Source organism: Chaetodon trifascialis, chromosome 8 (genome assembly GCF_039877785.1).
Source record: "Chaetodon trifascialis isolate fChaTrf1 chromosome 8, fChaTrf1.hap1, whole genome shotgun sequence".
NCBI lineage: Eukaryota > Metazoa > Chordata > Actinopteri > Chaetodontiformes > Chaetodontidae > Chaetodon > Chaetodon trifascialis.
In genome coordinates this window covers 5,895,221-5,908,641 of record NC_092063.1, presented here as the reverse complement: position 1 = coordinate 5,908,641, position 13,421 = coordinate 5,895,221, and the positions used below count along the sequence as shown (strand labels likewise).

Here is a 13,421-nt window from a genome sequence, read left to right as displayed (position 1 = left end):
AAAATGTTTGATGCATGATGTGTGACTGGAATGAGATTTTTTTTCAGGTGATTGTGCTTATTTCCAGGGTGCAAACTGAGTGTGATAGCCACTTATTAAAATAAGTGTCATCCTTGGTCATGCAGTAAATTCAGTCCTGTTAGGGAGCATTTGAACTGCACCTGAAGCGCTGTGTCACCCTACTTTATCACATCCACCCATGCAGTTTGCTCGGAGCGGCGCCGCTCCCAGGCTGACAGTCGTGGAAAGCTGCTTAAGGGAGCGTGGGCTCGCTCGCTGAGCTGTGCCGAGGCTGCGCTGAGGCTGCAGGGCTGTCAGAAAGCTGTAAAGAGCAGCGCTGTCGTATTAATAGTTCTGCACAGGGTCCTGGTCCTTCTCAGGCTGCTCACTCTGTCACGTTTAGATGAACTTAGTGTCATAGCCAGTGGTCTGCTCTAGTATGAAGTCCCTTCATGACTTATTGGAGATGACAGTAGGCAGGAAATGATCGGAACGAGAGGGAATCATGAGAGATCATGTTGAACATGAGTGCAATCACTTTCCATCGGATCATGTAATATGGCCGCGTCGGCCGTCCGTCAGGTTGGTCCGAACTGAAATATCTCAACTGCTATTTGATGGATTTCCACCAATTATAGTATAGATATTCATGTCCTGCAGAGGGTAAATCCTAATGACTCTGGTGGTCCCTGGGCATCTCACCTCATTTCATTTCATCTTCAACTGCTTATCCGGGGTCGGGTCACGGGGGAAACAGCTTCAGCATCCTTACCAGATGCCCGAACCACCTCAACTGACTCCTTTCAACACAAAGGAGCAGCGGCTCTACTCCGAGTCCCTCACGGATGACTGAGCTTCTCACCCTATCTCTAAGGGAGACGCCAGGAAACCCATTTCGGCCGCTTGTACCCACGATCTAGTTCTTTCGGTCATGATCCAGCCCTCATGACCATAGGTGAGAGTCGGAACAAAGATTGACCAGTAGGTCAAGAGCTTTGCCTTCTGGCTCAGCTCTCTTTTCGTCAGAGCGGTGCGGTAGAGCGAACGCAGTACCGCCCCCGCTGCTCCGATTCTCCGGAGTGCCCGAGGTCACAGACCGATGATGCCAACAGAACCACATCATCTGCATAAAGCAGCGATGAGACCCTCAGCACACCGAACTGCAGACCTTCCTCCCCCCGACTACGCCTTGATATCCTGTCCATGAATATCACGAACAGGATTGGTGACAGAGCACAGCCCTGACGGAGGCCAACCCCCACCGGAAACAAGTCCGACTTACTGCCGAGTACCCGAACACAGCTCTTGCTTTCCCCGGGCCCTGGGCTTTCCCTCTAATGCCAGCAGCAGCTCAGTTTTCACCAACCTGTGAAATAGGGCTCAGTGGTCTGACAGCATATACCGTGCAACGGCAGAAATGTGTCCACCGGCAATGCCTGTCCACCGAGGGAGCTGCCCCTTAACGTGCATTTGCACACTGTCATTCACAGTGAACACGCTGCGTCCCTGCTGCACAGCGAGCGAGTGGCGTGTTGGTGTGGCACTAATAAGTGTGGCTGCTATGTGCTCTTTTCTGCATGCCTGTGTACTGCTCTCCACTCTGTTGTTGACATGTGGATACGTGTGGATACATGTTGATTTAATGCAAAAACAGTCATCATTACGGATGAGTCCTCCTCCTCCTCCTCCTCCTCCTCATCCTCCTGCACGCTCTACCCAGGCGCCACCCTTTTTGAAAGTGTTAGTTTTACTGTTTCAAGTCTGTTTAGTGTTGAGTCCTATGAGGCAGATCTTTTTGTTTGTGTGGAAGTTCTGAATAAAAATTAAACGCTCACTAGCCAGTTGATGCTTTTAAGTCTGCATCCAAAAATAACATTCAAAGTGGTTAAAGCAGTTTGCATTTATCTAATGTGAGTGAATCTTACGCTGCATGTGGTCCACAGGTATTTTACAGCGTGTGAAAACCTCCCTCTGTTCATTACGTCCCTGCAGCTGTCTAAAGGTGGCAGGACAGGTTCGTTGATAAGTCTGCAGCCCCTGAATGGAAATAATATGCACGGCTGTCCACTCCGTTTAACTTGATTCAATTACATACAAATGACACCAGGCTGCTGCAGAACGACCGCACACACCTCGGCACACATGACCGTAACCGAAGACGACTGTTCTGCCTGTTTATGAGGGAGACGTCGGATGACTGGAGCTCATTAATCGTGTGTGTTGCTTTTTTCCAACTTTAAAAAAATTGTTCAGCGGTTCATGTTTTATTCTAGAAATGCTTTATGAAGCAAACACTGCTGGATCACTTTTTAAGATATGATGTAACCATTCGCAACATGAAATACAGTAAAATTATGAGTTAAATAGCATCGGACTGACGCAATCAGATAAACTGCTTCACCAAACGCTTTTTTTATTATTTTCTTCTGTCAAGTTTGTGCTTTTAGCTGTTAAAAAACCCCACATCTGCCTTTGATTTGTGTTCACATAGTGGCGCTCTGCACCATCCAGACACAAATACGACTCCCCGGAGAGGCAGATTCTTCATTTGTTCAGCTGTTGTCATCATGTGTCACTCTGATTTTAGAGCGATGGGACGAGGACTGCGACAGGCTGAGAGTGTGTTTATTAATCACCTCCCTCTCCAGTCACTCAGCCTTATGCACTCTGCACATGGGCTGGGTGACGGCTCATGTATGAACCAAATAGCCAGTGTGTTTGCTGCTATCTGTAGCACCAGTCATCATGCTTGTGCGATAACATAACGGCAAACTCCGGGACTGAAAAATTAAACCAATACGGAAGTGCCAAAAACTGCATTGAATTTTTATTTAACTCACTCTTTTAAACTATATTAAGGCTTAAATTTCTGCATAATTATGGGCTTGGCTTACTTGAGTGACAGCTAGCTGCTAGGTTTCAGTAACTGAAGCAAGAGCTGAGAAAAAATGGCCCTGAATCTGTTTGCCCTAAAGATCTGTCAATTACTTTTACACTATTACCTAAAACACACTCTAAGGGGCACCGTCTACTATTTAGTGACACATGTTCTGACTGGGTATGATCTCAAATTGTCATCCAGCCTTCTCTGAGGTTGGCAGTGGCAGTGGACTGAGAGCAGAGGCCATCCCTCAACCTTTTGAGAGGCTGGATTACAAACCTTTCGGCTGTAGCATTAATCCGATGAGCCGCTGCAATATGACTAATTGGCGCTGCTGGAAATTTTGGTCTGACTCTTGCCAGTGAATAATTTGAATGTGAATGTAGGATAATGAGCGCCTTTTACAGATGATCACATTTTTTTTTTCTGTTATTGAAGAAGCAACTGTCACTCTAATTAGTGAATCCTACATTCTGCCCCAAGACGAGGAGGAAAAAGAAAATGAGGAGAGCACATCTGAGGCGCTGGTGAAATCAAATCTAGTTTCATATTGGAAGTCTTCTCTGAAAATAACTCGGATCCATTACATCATCAGCCATTTCACCAAGATCCTCTGTTGTTAATTAAACCAACGTAAGTTATGTGAACTCGATTATGTTTTTTCAAACATGACTGTTTGAGTAGTTCTCATATTGCAAAGTCTAATCACAATGATTGCAGAGTAAATGCAATATTCTAACATTTATCACATTGTTTCTTACACATCATGACAAATAAGGATGTCATAGTCATTTTGCATCGCATTGCATTAATAACTGTCATTAGCATAAGATGATGACTACGCTGATTTAGAGTCATGTGTCTGTTTTTTATGAGGCCTAAATGATCATTTTTTGACTCATTCCTGCCTGAGTGGAAAGACAGAACGAACACAATGTCATGTCACAGCAGTTTGAGCCAGCAGAGGACTTTAAAGGTGCAGTGTTTATTTTGGGCTTCATACCCCCCACACCTGGATGAAAAATAGAAAAAATCATCAGAAACCTGGTGTCATCGTTACCAGAATAAAAGTGGTTTATTGTTACTTGTTGCACAGGTGATGTGCTAAACGTGTCTGTTAAGTTAAAAATGGAAAAATGGATTGGCTGCAGATCAGTACACTGTGAAGCAAAAGGATTGTGCACCTCTGTTTTAGCCCTAAAACAGTTTTGTTTTTGCTGGTGGAGGTTCAGAAGAAATAGCATCAAATGTTTCTCTCTGACACAACCGAAACAAGAGGTGTGATCAGAACATGAATGATTCGACATGTCTTCTCATCGCCCCTCTCATGGTCATCATGGACATCATTCAGCTCAGTGTGTCCTCCCTGTGGACCAACTGTTCAGTTCACCCTCCAGCTATGAAAATACTTTTTTATTTTGAAACAGAGTGATGCAGTTTCATGAGTTTCAAAGGAGAGAGAACAGAGAGGACGCTTGATTTAAAGCGAACCATGTGAAAGTTGATGGGTTGCACATGCTGTTAATGGATCTGTTAATTCTGCTTTCCAGTCACTGAAGGAAGCAGCACAGCTAATTAACCAAATGCAAGGTTGCCTGTGTTCCAGGTTGACATCATTACCAGTCTCACAGTAAAAAAAAATTACTCATAAAGCACAGTACACAGTACAAAACCAGTATATCAACATCAACTTTTTTGTATACCAACAGTCACTGCTGACACAAGGACCAGATCAAGACACCAATTACATGAATGTCAGTGTTTTAATGGTTTTGGTTCTTCTAATTTCAAAGGGACTGAAACTGAACTGGACTGAGAACAAGATTGGGACTGATGAAAGCAGCAAAGGTTCAGTCACATCTGTCATGCAATTTGGCTCAGTGTAGTTGCAGAGAGAGCTGCAAGTAATGGCTTTGGCTTTTGGCTTTGTAGCTGAGAGTTGGGTAAGAAGATTGATTCCTCTCTCATGTCTGTATATTAGATAATGGAGATAAACCTCAGAGTCGATTTGCTCAGCTCAGCATCAACACTAGGCAGGAGAAAATGCTAGCTACCAACATTTTACCTACCAACACTACTATAGACCAATATTAACACATTATATCTTGTTTAATTCGTACACAAACAAACATGTTGTGCTGTTCATGCTTCATCTGATGTACTGATTAATGATCCAGTCCAGAGATGTACAGTGCTTATGTGCAGGACTTTTGTACACTTTCTAATAGAAAGAAATCGTGGAGGATCATTGCTCCACAGGCATGAAAGAAGTCCCTTCTGCTGTCTTTGTTTGTCTTAATAATCTACCCTCCAATTTGAGGACTCCATCTTCTGTGAGTGTCACAGCCAAGATATACAGAAATGTTTAGATAAGGAGTCAATATTTCATCTTCTTGACTCAACAAATCAGGATAATGAGTGTAATATTTCCACCACCGTCTCCCAACGTCTGCTATAATTTATTAATCATTTCAAACAGTCACGATGCTTTTACAACGTTTTAAAAATGCAGGTTTTCCTGAGTGCAAATGTTCACCAATACCTGATTCAGTACAGAGGACAAAAGCCCGACTACTGCTTTACACATTACTGCTTCTTCAAAAATGTCAAATCCTGGAGTTTTATTACTAAGAAGCTCAGCCCTTGATTTAAGGCGACCGTCTCCACTCCTCTCATGTGCGAGCCAGCTGTAATCAACACTGTCCGTTCTCGGACCATCGGGACAAAAACTCGTCTTTCACCTCACGTTTCTACAGAGGACACTATATAGGATGATTCACATTTTAGACGACGGCAGCCTTCTGCTTACTCGAATATCTTTTGTCCTCTGTCTTCGTGCCAGCTTTGCCTTTTACGACGCAGATGCATGCCTTGACCAGTGACCGTCTGCCAGTTGTGCAGGGAGCATAACTCAGAATGGGATCCATGAGCGAGCAGTGAAGAGACTCTGAGTCAGAGGAGACAAATTCGCCAGAGCCCCCGACTGCCCTTTCTGTCCGAGTGTCTGCTTGGAAACAAACAAGATTAATGTGTTGTTTGGGCTTGTGAGAGGTGTGAACTTTAAGGAGTCATGGGAGGAATGCAGAAAATAAATAAGAAAATCCAAGCAATGACAGAGATGTAACAGAGACCTGAAGTAATGTGGAACTAATGCGGTGTAGCAGAGAGAGAGTGGCATATTATTTCGTCTAAGAGTTTATAGACAGCACCCTGCTATTCATTTTTTTTCTCTTTCATGGCGTCTGTTCTTATCTTTGCACTTTAAGTAATGGACCAATGTAGGATATATGTGAAAGGTTGCCTCTGGAAGCAGGGGAATATCTCTGTCTTCCTCTCACTTTCTCTGTGTGTGTTTGTGTGTGTGTGCATGAACTGGCATCATTACCTAGGTATATATTTGTGGCTCAAAATTGCTTCATCACTCAGCTTTTCCAACATAAATTTGCTGTCTATCTTTCCTGTCTGCCCTCCGTTCCTCCCTGGCATTTCCATAGTTATTATTCACCACATGTCTCGGGCTAAAACGTTTTCGCACAGCAGTGGGCTCATCTCCCACATTGCTGTCATTTTAATGGTTGTTTGTCTGATAGGGGAACAGGAACTAACAGGGGAGGGTTATTAGCAAGGTCACCCATCGCCCTATTGTAACGTCCAATGAGACCTGTGCTCAGACAGCTGGCCTATTCCCTCCAGAGAGAATAAGATGTAGGCTATTGTACCATAATGCCCCTCGTCTGTCTGTATCACCTTGGCGATAATACCAATTTGCAATTTTCTTCTGGCAAGCTAGCGCTTTCGCCATGAACTTGATATTTGGAAGGCAGACTAACAGTTATTCTCTGCATGAGCATAGCTTGAGTCAAGTCAAGCGTCCCTCGTCCCCAGCAGTCAACAGTATTAATGCTTCTCTATTGCTCTCTTGTGGTTTCCCCACTTCTCTGCATCAGCACTTCCACCTCTGAAGTTAAACCTTACTAATTCCTGAAATGTACGGTTGGTGTTGTTTATTAAACCCAATTCAGACACCAGAATAGTCTTTGATATTTTTTCTATTTTATATTTATACGTTAAATATGTTAAATTATGTGTAACACCTCTTGTATGAAATGTCTTTTAACCAAGAAAGCACGAAAGGTAACAGTGACAGTTTATTGGATCGACAGTAGTGAAAAACCTTTAAATTATACTACATAAAGCTCGAAATGGAACATTTCACAATTAGAATGGAAACTAATGTTCAAGAAACGAAACAATATAAAAACATATCTTGTATACTCCTAGTCTAGACGTAAGAAAATCAATACAAAAACTTAAACATGTAAACACTGTGAAATTGTTCATTTGAGATTTTTTTTGTAAGCTTTCCAGAAACAGTACAATAAGACAGGTGCAGTTTTGCCTCTTCTTCAGTCACGGGGGTCTAAATAATCGTCTGTCACAACAAACAGTTCTTCTTAGCACCATCATGATTCAATTTAAAGACTCTGTTATTAGTGCAGTCAGAATTAGCTGCCATTTTCATTTTATATTGTAAAATAACTATGACCATCTTTATCTCAGTGCAGGTTCAAAACCTTCATATTTTACAATTCAAATAGTAAGACAGGGTTTTAGTGAACCCCCACCCCACCTGCAGACTATTTATCCTTTTTTGTTCATTTTTTAAAATCTATTGTCCATACAAACTGAACTAATTCAGAGTGAAGGTGTCCCCTCGTCCCAGCTCTGCTTCCAGCTCTAAACTCTGTTGAGTTGGCTCTACCTTGGAGGTGCAATTTCTGAGTTCGCCTCTCAGCTCAGACAGCTGCTGAGCATGGCTGGAGAGAGTCCCATTGACTTGCAGGAGCAGTCCATTTGATTGTCCCTCCAGCTCCTCCCTGATTCTCTCCAGGTCATCTGCCAAGTAATTTAGGCCCTTACACTGGCCCTCCACGCTGGCAACGCGCCCTCCAACCTCAGTTACCTGCTTCTGGACACCCAAAGCTGTGCTCCGGCAGCCCTGGACCTCCTGAGCTAACCGCCTCTTCATCTCCTGCAGCTCACCCTTAAGTCGGGTCAGTCTGCGCTCACCTGCTCCAAGCATGGAAGCCTGATGTCCGACCAGCTGGACCACACCTTTTATCTGCTGGGCCAGACGAGCCTCTCTCTCATGCCAGGAGCTGTTGGTTTGATTCACCTGGTGGACCACTGTCCCCAGGGATTTCTGGAGGCTTCTCAGGGTGTGGTTCACCGAATGGACATTGAATTTCAGTATTGTGAGCTCTCCCTGGATGGGATAATCTTCCCGTTGCTCCCTGAGGGTCAGATGCCTCAGGATGTCCTGCAGTGTCACGTTGAGGCTATCCAAACGGTCCTCTTGCATGTCCAGTACCTCCTTCACATTCTGCTCCTCTGCCAGGTTAGCACTGGGCACAGCAGAGTCTCCCTGGATGGCAGATGGGTTTTGAGGTGAAGAACAGGAAGAGGAGCACAGAATCTCGAGGCTGTTCAGATGCTTCTGCACTCTGTCCACATCCACCTCTAGTCTCCCTCGGAGGGACTCAAGCTCTGTCTCCAGAGTGGGAATAGCATGACCCTCCAGCAGTGTGGGTGCAGTGGCATTACCAAGCTCCTCCAAAGCTATCAGTAAACGACCTTCCAGAGCCTTCAGCTTACTTTCCACTCTGGCCTCCAGGCCCTGTCCTGTCTCAGCTTTGTAAGGGATACCACTCCTCCTTGCAGACCTGTCACTTTTTATCAATCCTGTCAGGTTGAGCTTGGCCTCTACATACGCCAGCCGCCCCTCTAACATTCCCTCAATGTGGTCCTTGTGTCCACCCAGCTCCACTCTCAGGTGCCCCTGGGACTGGTTGAGGCCTGCCACTGATGTTTCCAGCAGCTGCACCCTTTCAACCAGTCCACTCACTCTACCGCAGCAGCTTTCTGTAGCCTTTAAACCATGCATCTGTGCCTGAAGGTTTCTCAGCTCTGTTCTCAAGTCCGTGGTACTTTCCTCCAGAGTGTCTTCCATCTGCTCCTGCCTCTCACCTTGTTCCCTCTGGCACTGACGACGGACATCCCCAGCTTTCTCCTCGCATCGACCCTCTGCACTCTCCACACGCTTCTCAAACCCACCAAGAATTTCTGTCCTGGCTACACTCAGCTTGGCATCCATTAATTTCTCCATATCTCTCTGTGTATTTCCCTCAAGATTCCTAGTGGAGTCTGATACCACTCCCACTCCATTTGACATCTTCTTCAGTGCGCCATCATGTCCCATCACTGTAGCTTTAAGTTGCTGCAGCTCTGCTGTCTTGGCTTGCAGCTCTGTCCTGAGCTCCTCTACCTTTCCATTCAGTTCTGAAAGGCCTGGAAACACATGTTTGCCGTCTAGTCCCTCTGTCTCAGGATCTCCCCCAGGAATCTCTACAAACCCTACAGTGGACGGACTAGAGGCTACAGCTGGAGCGGGAACAGGACCAGGGGCAGCAGAGAGCAGAGCTGACAGCATCCTATTGGCATCCTCTCTCAGTGAGGCTCGTAGACTTTCTTCCAGACCATTCACAGTTCCCCTCAGGGTCTCCAGACCCTGGTTTAGACGCTGTACATCCTCTTCCATTCGATATATTCGTTCCTCAGTCTCACTGTCCAGAACCTGGCCTGAAGAGATAAAGAAAAGCTGTTAACACTGGGACAAAAATAGTACACTTTTGTACTTAGGGTGTGATTTGCAGAAAAGTGACTTTGTATACTGTACAGTTTGAATCCACTTCGAAAGAAAATGATAAACAATGTTGCAACGCTGACTCTAAAAAAGTTGGGACGCTGTATTAAACATAAATAAAAACAGAGTGAAATAACTTGTGAATGGACTGTGTTCAACAACAAAGTGTTCACATTCTGTTTTGTGTTTCACACAGTGTCCTAACGTTTTTGGATTTGTGTTTGTACTTTGTGAGGAAAAAAAACTGCATGCTCATTCTTGTTACCAATCCAATATGAACAGACTACCTTAACAAACCCAGTATCCAGAAAACCCAGAAAATTAGCGTGTAATGTGGAATAAGGACCCACCTATGGTCTCGCCCTCGGGCTGTTCACCAGCAGAGGGAGGCGGAGGGATTTCCTCTGGTATGTGTTCCTCAGGTCCTTGGCCATGCTCATGCTCATGCTCATGTTCATGCTCATGTTCTTGGTCATGCTCTGTGATATGTGGTTCCTGGTGCTCTGGCAGTGGCTCTGGCTCAGATGGAAAAGGCTCAAAGGAGGTGTCTGGATAGGAGGACGACCTAGGAGGCCCAAAGTGGCGTATTGGGTAAGAGTTGAAATTGCTGTTGGGAGGACCTTTGGATTGACTCCATGGATTGGCCTTCATAACAGTGTTAATAGGTGGGCCCTTGAACATGGGACCCTTGAACATGGGACCTTTGTACTGTGGGCCCTTAAACTGTGGGCCTTTCATTGGCGGGCCCTTGAAAGGTGGCATCATTTTCATGGGGTGTTGGTAAACTGGATGTCCCTCCATGCAGCCATAACCAGAGTACCCGGGACAACAGCGCCACTCCAGCTCTGTGACGGTTTTATGTGCCACCTTGTAGAGTGGTTTGTACAGCAGACGATACCTGAGGGAATATCCACCCATTAGTCCGAAACATACACTTGACTGTGGTATTTTTGTACCCTGAGGTGACGTGAATTGTCTTTTATATTAAGGCAAATCAAGGCCTAAATATCAACATGAGAGAGGTATGTTTACTTACATGAGAGTTGGACATTTCTGACCCCAGGAACATTTGTTGTACTCAGCTTTTACATATGGCGCTGCCCCATCCTGCACAGTGAAGGACACTGTCTTTTCAGTTACATAGGCGCAGTGGTTCCTTTGAGCGAGGAGATAAAAAAAATGACAAAATAAAGGTCAGATACATTATTATAGTTTCTAGTTTGCTTTGAAAATACAACATTTCACTCAAAGTGAAATGTAAATTACGACCTTAAGTGATGGAGACAGAACTCACTTGTGCCTGCTGGTGGGTTTCCCTTGGTCATGGTGTTGATTAAGCCCAGCTTTATACTGGGTAAACTGGAATGGTCTGTAGAACTTGGTTTCCGCCAGTGACAGAAATATAGTCATGACCACAAAAGGACTCACAGCCCTCACAAAATGCATCCTTGAATATCCACGCGTTAAAGGTCAAATGCTGAGAGAAAGGAGTCTTCAAACTGAGGTAAAGGTGATCTCACAGAAGAAAAAAGTGTTCCTCCATCAAGGGCGAATAATAGGCTAAATATTCCACTCCATTCACTTGATATGGAAATTATTAAATAGCCAAGCCTCTCAAAAGATATCTCAAAACACACAAAAAAGACTAAAAAAAAAAAAAAAGAGAGAGAGACTTCAGTACCTGCAGTAAAACCTTTTTGGCTGTGCTATAAAGCAGAATGCCACCTTGTGTGTGTTGACCCTAAGTCTGGCTGTGAGTGTGGTGGACTGTGTTGGAGTGACAACAGTCCACTGTGAGTTTGGTGGACTACAGACGCCACTAATAGGGCTCTACTGGCACCATCTGCATATCTCCTCCCACTCAACCTCCTCAAAGTAACACCAAAGTGACACCAGAGGAGAGAGGAGAGCCCTGTCCTTCACAGTTACTGTTACTCCTGTGGTTTTCTGTAGCACTCAACTATATAGAAAATCCAGTTTTTATTGTACATCTAGTTTAAAGGTCGTCTCTACCCGTCAGGGCAGAGGCTGGAGTCCCATGAGCTTTTTTCCCATGGTGACATCACCAGAAACCAGTGGGGAAATAGCACATCACTTACAGAGTGTACAAACAGGCCTTGTCCCCGAAATAGACCATTTTTTTTCACATTTTAGGGTAATAGTGGAAATAAATAATAATGAAGTGTGACTAATAAAATTAATGATGGCTGAATTTCCTTTAGCTGCTTCAGGTTCAGGGTGTTGGTGTGGTCCACGCTCGCTCACTGTCACACTGTCATGGCTAACATGGAATACTTGAATAGAACAGCGCCACCGTTTATGGTATTTCATAACAGCTCTGCTTTTCCCGCTCTGACAAGTCAAAATGTTTGCAGTGTAAAAGGCTGCAGAAAGGTTGCTCCATAAAAACCCACTGTGTGATATCATTCTCTCTAGTTGCTATATCATCCTTAGAGTGACGTACAGAAGAAAATATGTCATTCATTGTTAATGTCCTGCATGGAAGGAAGTATTCAGATCTTTTACTTAAGTAAAAGTAACAATACCGTCGTGTAAAAATACTTTTATAGGAATAGTCCTTTCTTTAAACTTTAAAAGTACACAGGTAATAGCATCAAATTATTCTGAAAGTACCAAAATAATGGAGAATGGCCCATTTCAGAATAATATTCACCACATTATTGAAGCATTTATGTGTGGTAAGTATTACTAATGTCGCAGCAGCTAAAGATGGAGATGTATATATTGCCAGGTATCTTAATCTATAATAATGCATCATAATTTAGTATCTGGATCTGCAAGGTAGCTACTTAATTCATAACTCAAGCTATCAAATAAATGAAGTGGGGTAAAAATGACAATACTTGCCCCCAAAATATAGTCTAGTAGAAGTAAAGAGTGGCATGAAATGGAAATACGCAGAGTATCTCAAAATTGTACTTCAGTACCAAATCATATTTAATTTATGGTGTAAAATGGAGGAAAGTAAAAAAAATCTTCACATTTGAGAAACTGGAACCAGAGAATCTTTGTTTTTTTGTTTTAATCAAGGATTTTAACAATTAATTGAGCATCAAAATTCTCATGTATATTGTCATATAGTGTGTTCTACCACTCAAAATATATAGTATTGTATGAAATCTGTATGGGAGTCCATATATGCAGTTTTTTCATGCTTTTTCATGCGTGAACTGTGAGTATATTGTTGCAGTTCTGTGATGGCTTATCAGCCCCTAAAGTGAAATCTGTGAAACATCTTGAGCTCTTTTACTTCACACATGCACATTGACACAGCTTAAAGCCCGACCTAACAGCAAACCTCCAGGAGCGGGAACAAATAAAAATAAATACCCTGAGCTGAAGGCTGTGACAGCACACACCCATGCCTGAGTGCCTTGCCCCACAAGCCCACACATTCATTCACAACACAAGTCTTTGTAGAGTGAAATAAGTTCACCGCCCTGAGTATAGAAAGACGCCGCTCCACTGTGTTACAGCCAGAACACGTTCCAGGTAAAGGCCAGTTAGATGGAGCCACATTTTCACTGTGTGCATTCATCAGGTTTCCAAGTGAAGTATAGAATTTACAAAATCAGCTTTTGGAGGACAAACTGAGCACTTCTGTAAATAAAATCAAAGGCCTTAAACGCCCCTGTGCTAAGGTTAAGTTTTTGAAAGCTTTGATATTTCCTTTTGGCCTCTAAAACCGTTGATTACATTTCACTTTTCTTCCCAGTCCGTCCCTCTGTTCCATTACATGAGAGAGCGCAGGGCGGCATTAGAATGAGCATGTCGTTCTTTTCCAAGGTAAAAGTCTACCTCATTATTAATATATGA

At 43.8% G+C, this 13,421-nt stretch overlaps 1 protein-coding gene across 1 annotated transcript; it reads right to left on the bottom strand.

Moving 5' to 3' along the window:
- Positions 1-7,571: 7,571 nt before the first annotated feature.
- Positions 7,572-11,030, bottom strand: emilin3a (elastin microfibril interfacer 3a). Its single transcript, XM_070969520.1, has 4 exons — positions 10,879-11,030; positions 10,621-10,740; positions 9,947-10,482; positions 7,572-9,520 (listed from the first exon to the last, which is right to left on the bottom strand). The coding sequence occupies exons 1-4, from the start codon at positions 11,028-11,030 to the stop codon at positions 7,572-7,574; spliced, it is 2,757 nt and encodes a 918-aa protein (XP_070825621.1).
- Positions 11,031-13,421: the final 2,391 nt, after the last annotated feature.

Bases quoted from the DNA above. Each gene is read 5' to 3' on its own strand.
- emilin3a (XM_070969520.1), bottom strand. From the start codon at position 11,030: ATGCATTTTGTGAGGGCTGTGAGTCCTTTTGTGGTCATGACTATATTT. The intron at 10,483-10,620 runs GTAAGTAAACAT...ATATTCCCTCAG, and splicing joins CAGAAATGTCCAACTCTCAT to GTATCGTCTGCTGTACAAAC. The intron at 9,521-9,946 runs GCGAGACCATAG...TTATCTCTTCAG, and splicing joins TGCTGGTGAACAGCCCGAGG to GCCAGGTTCTGGACAGTGAG.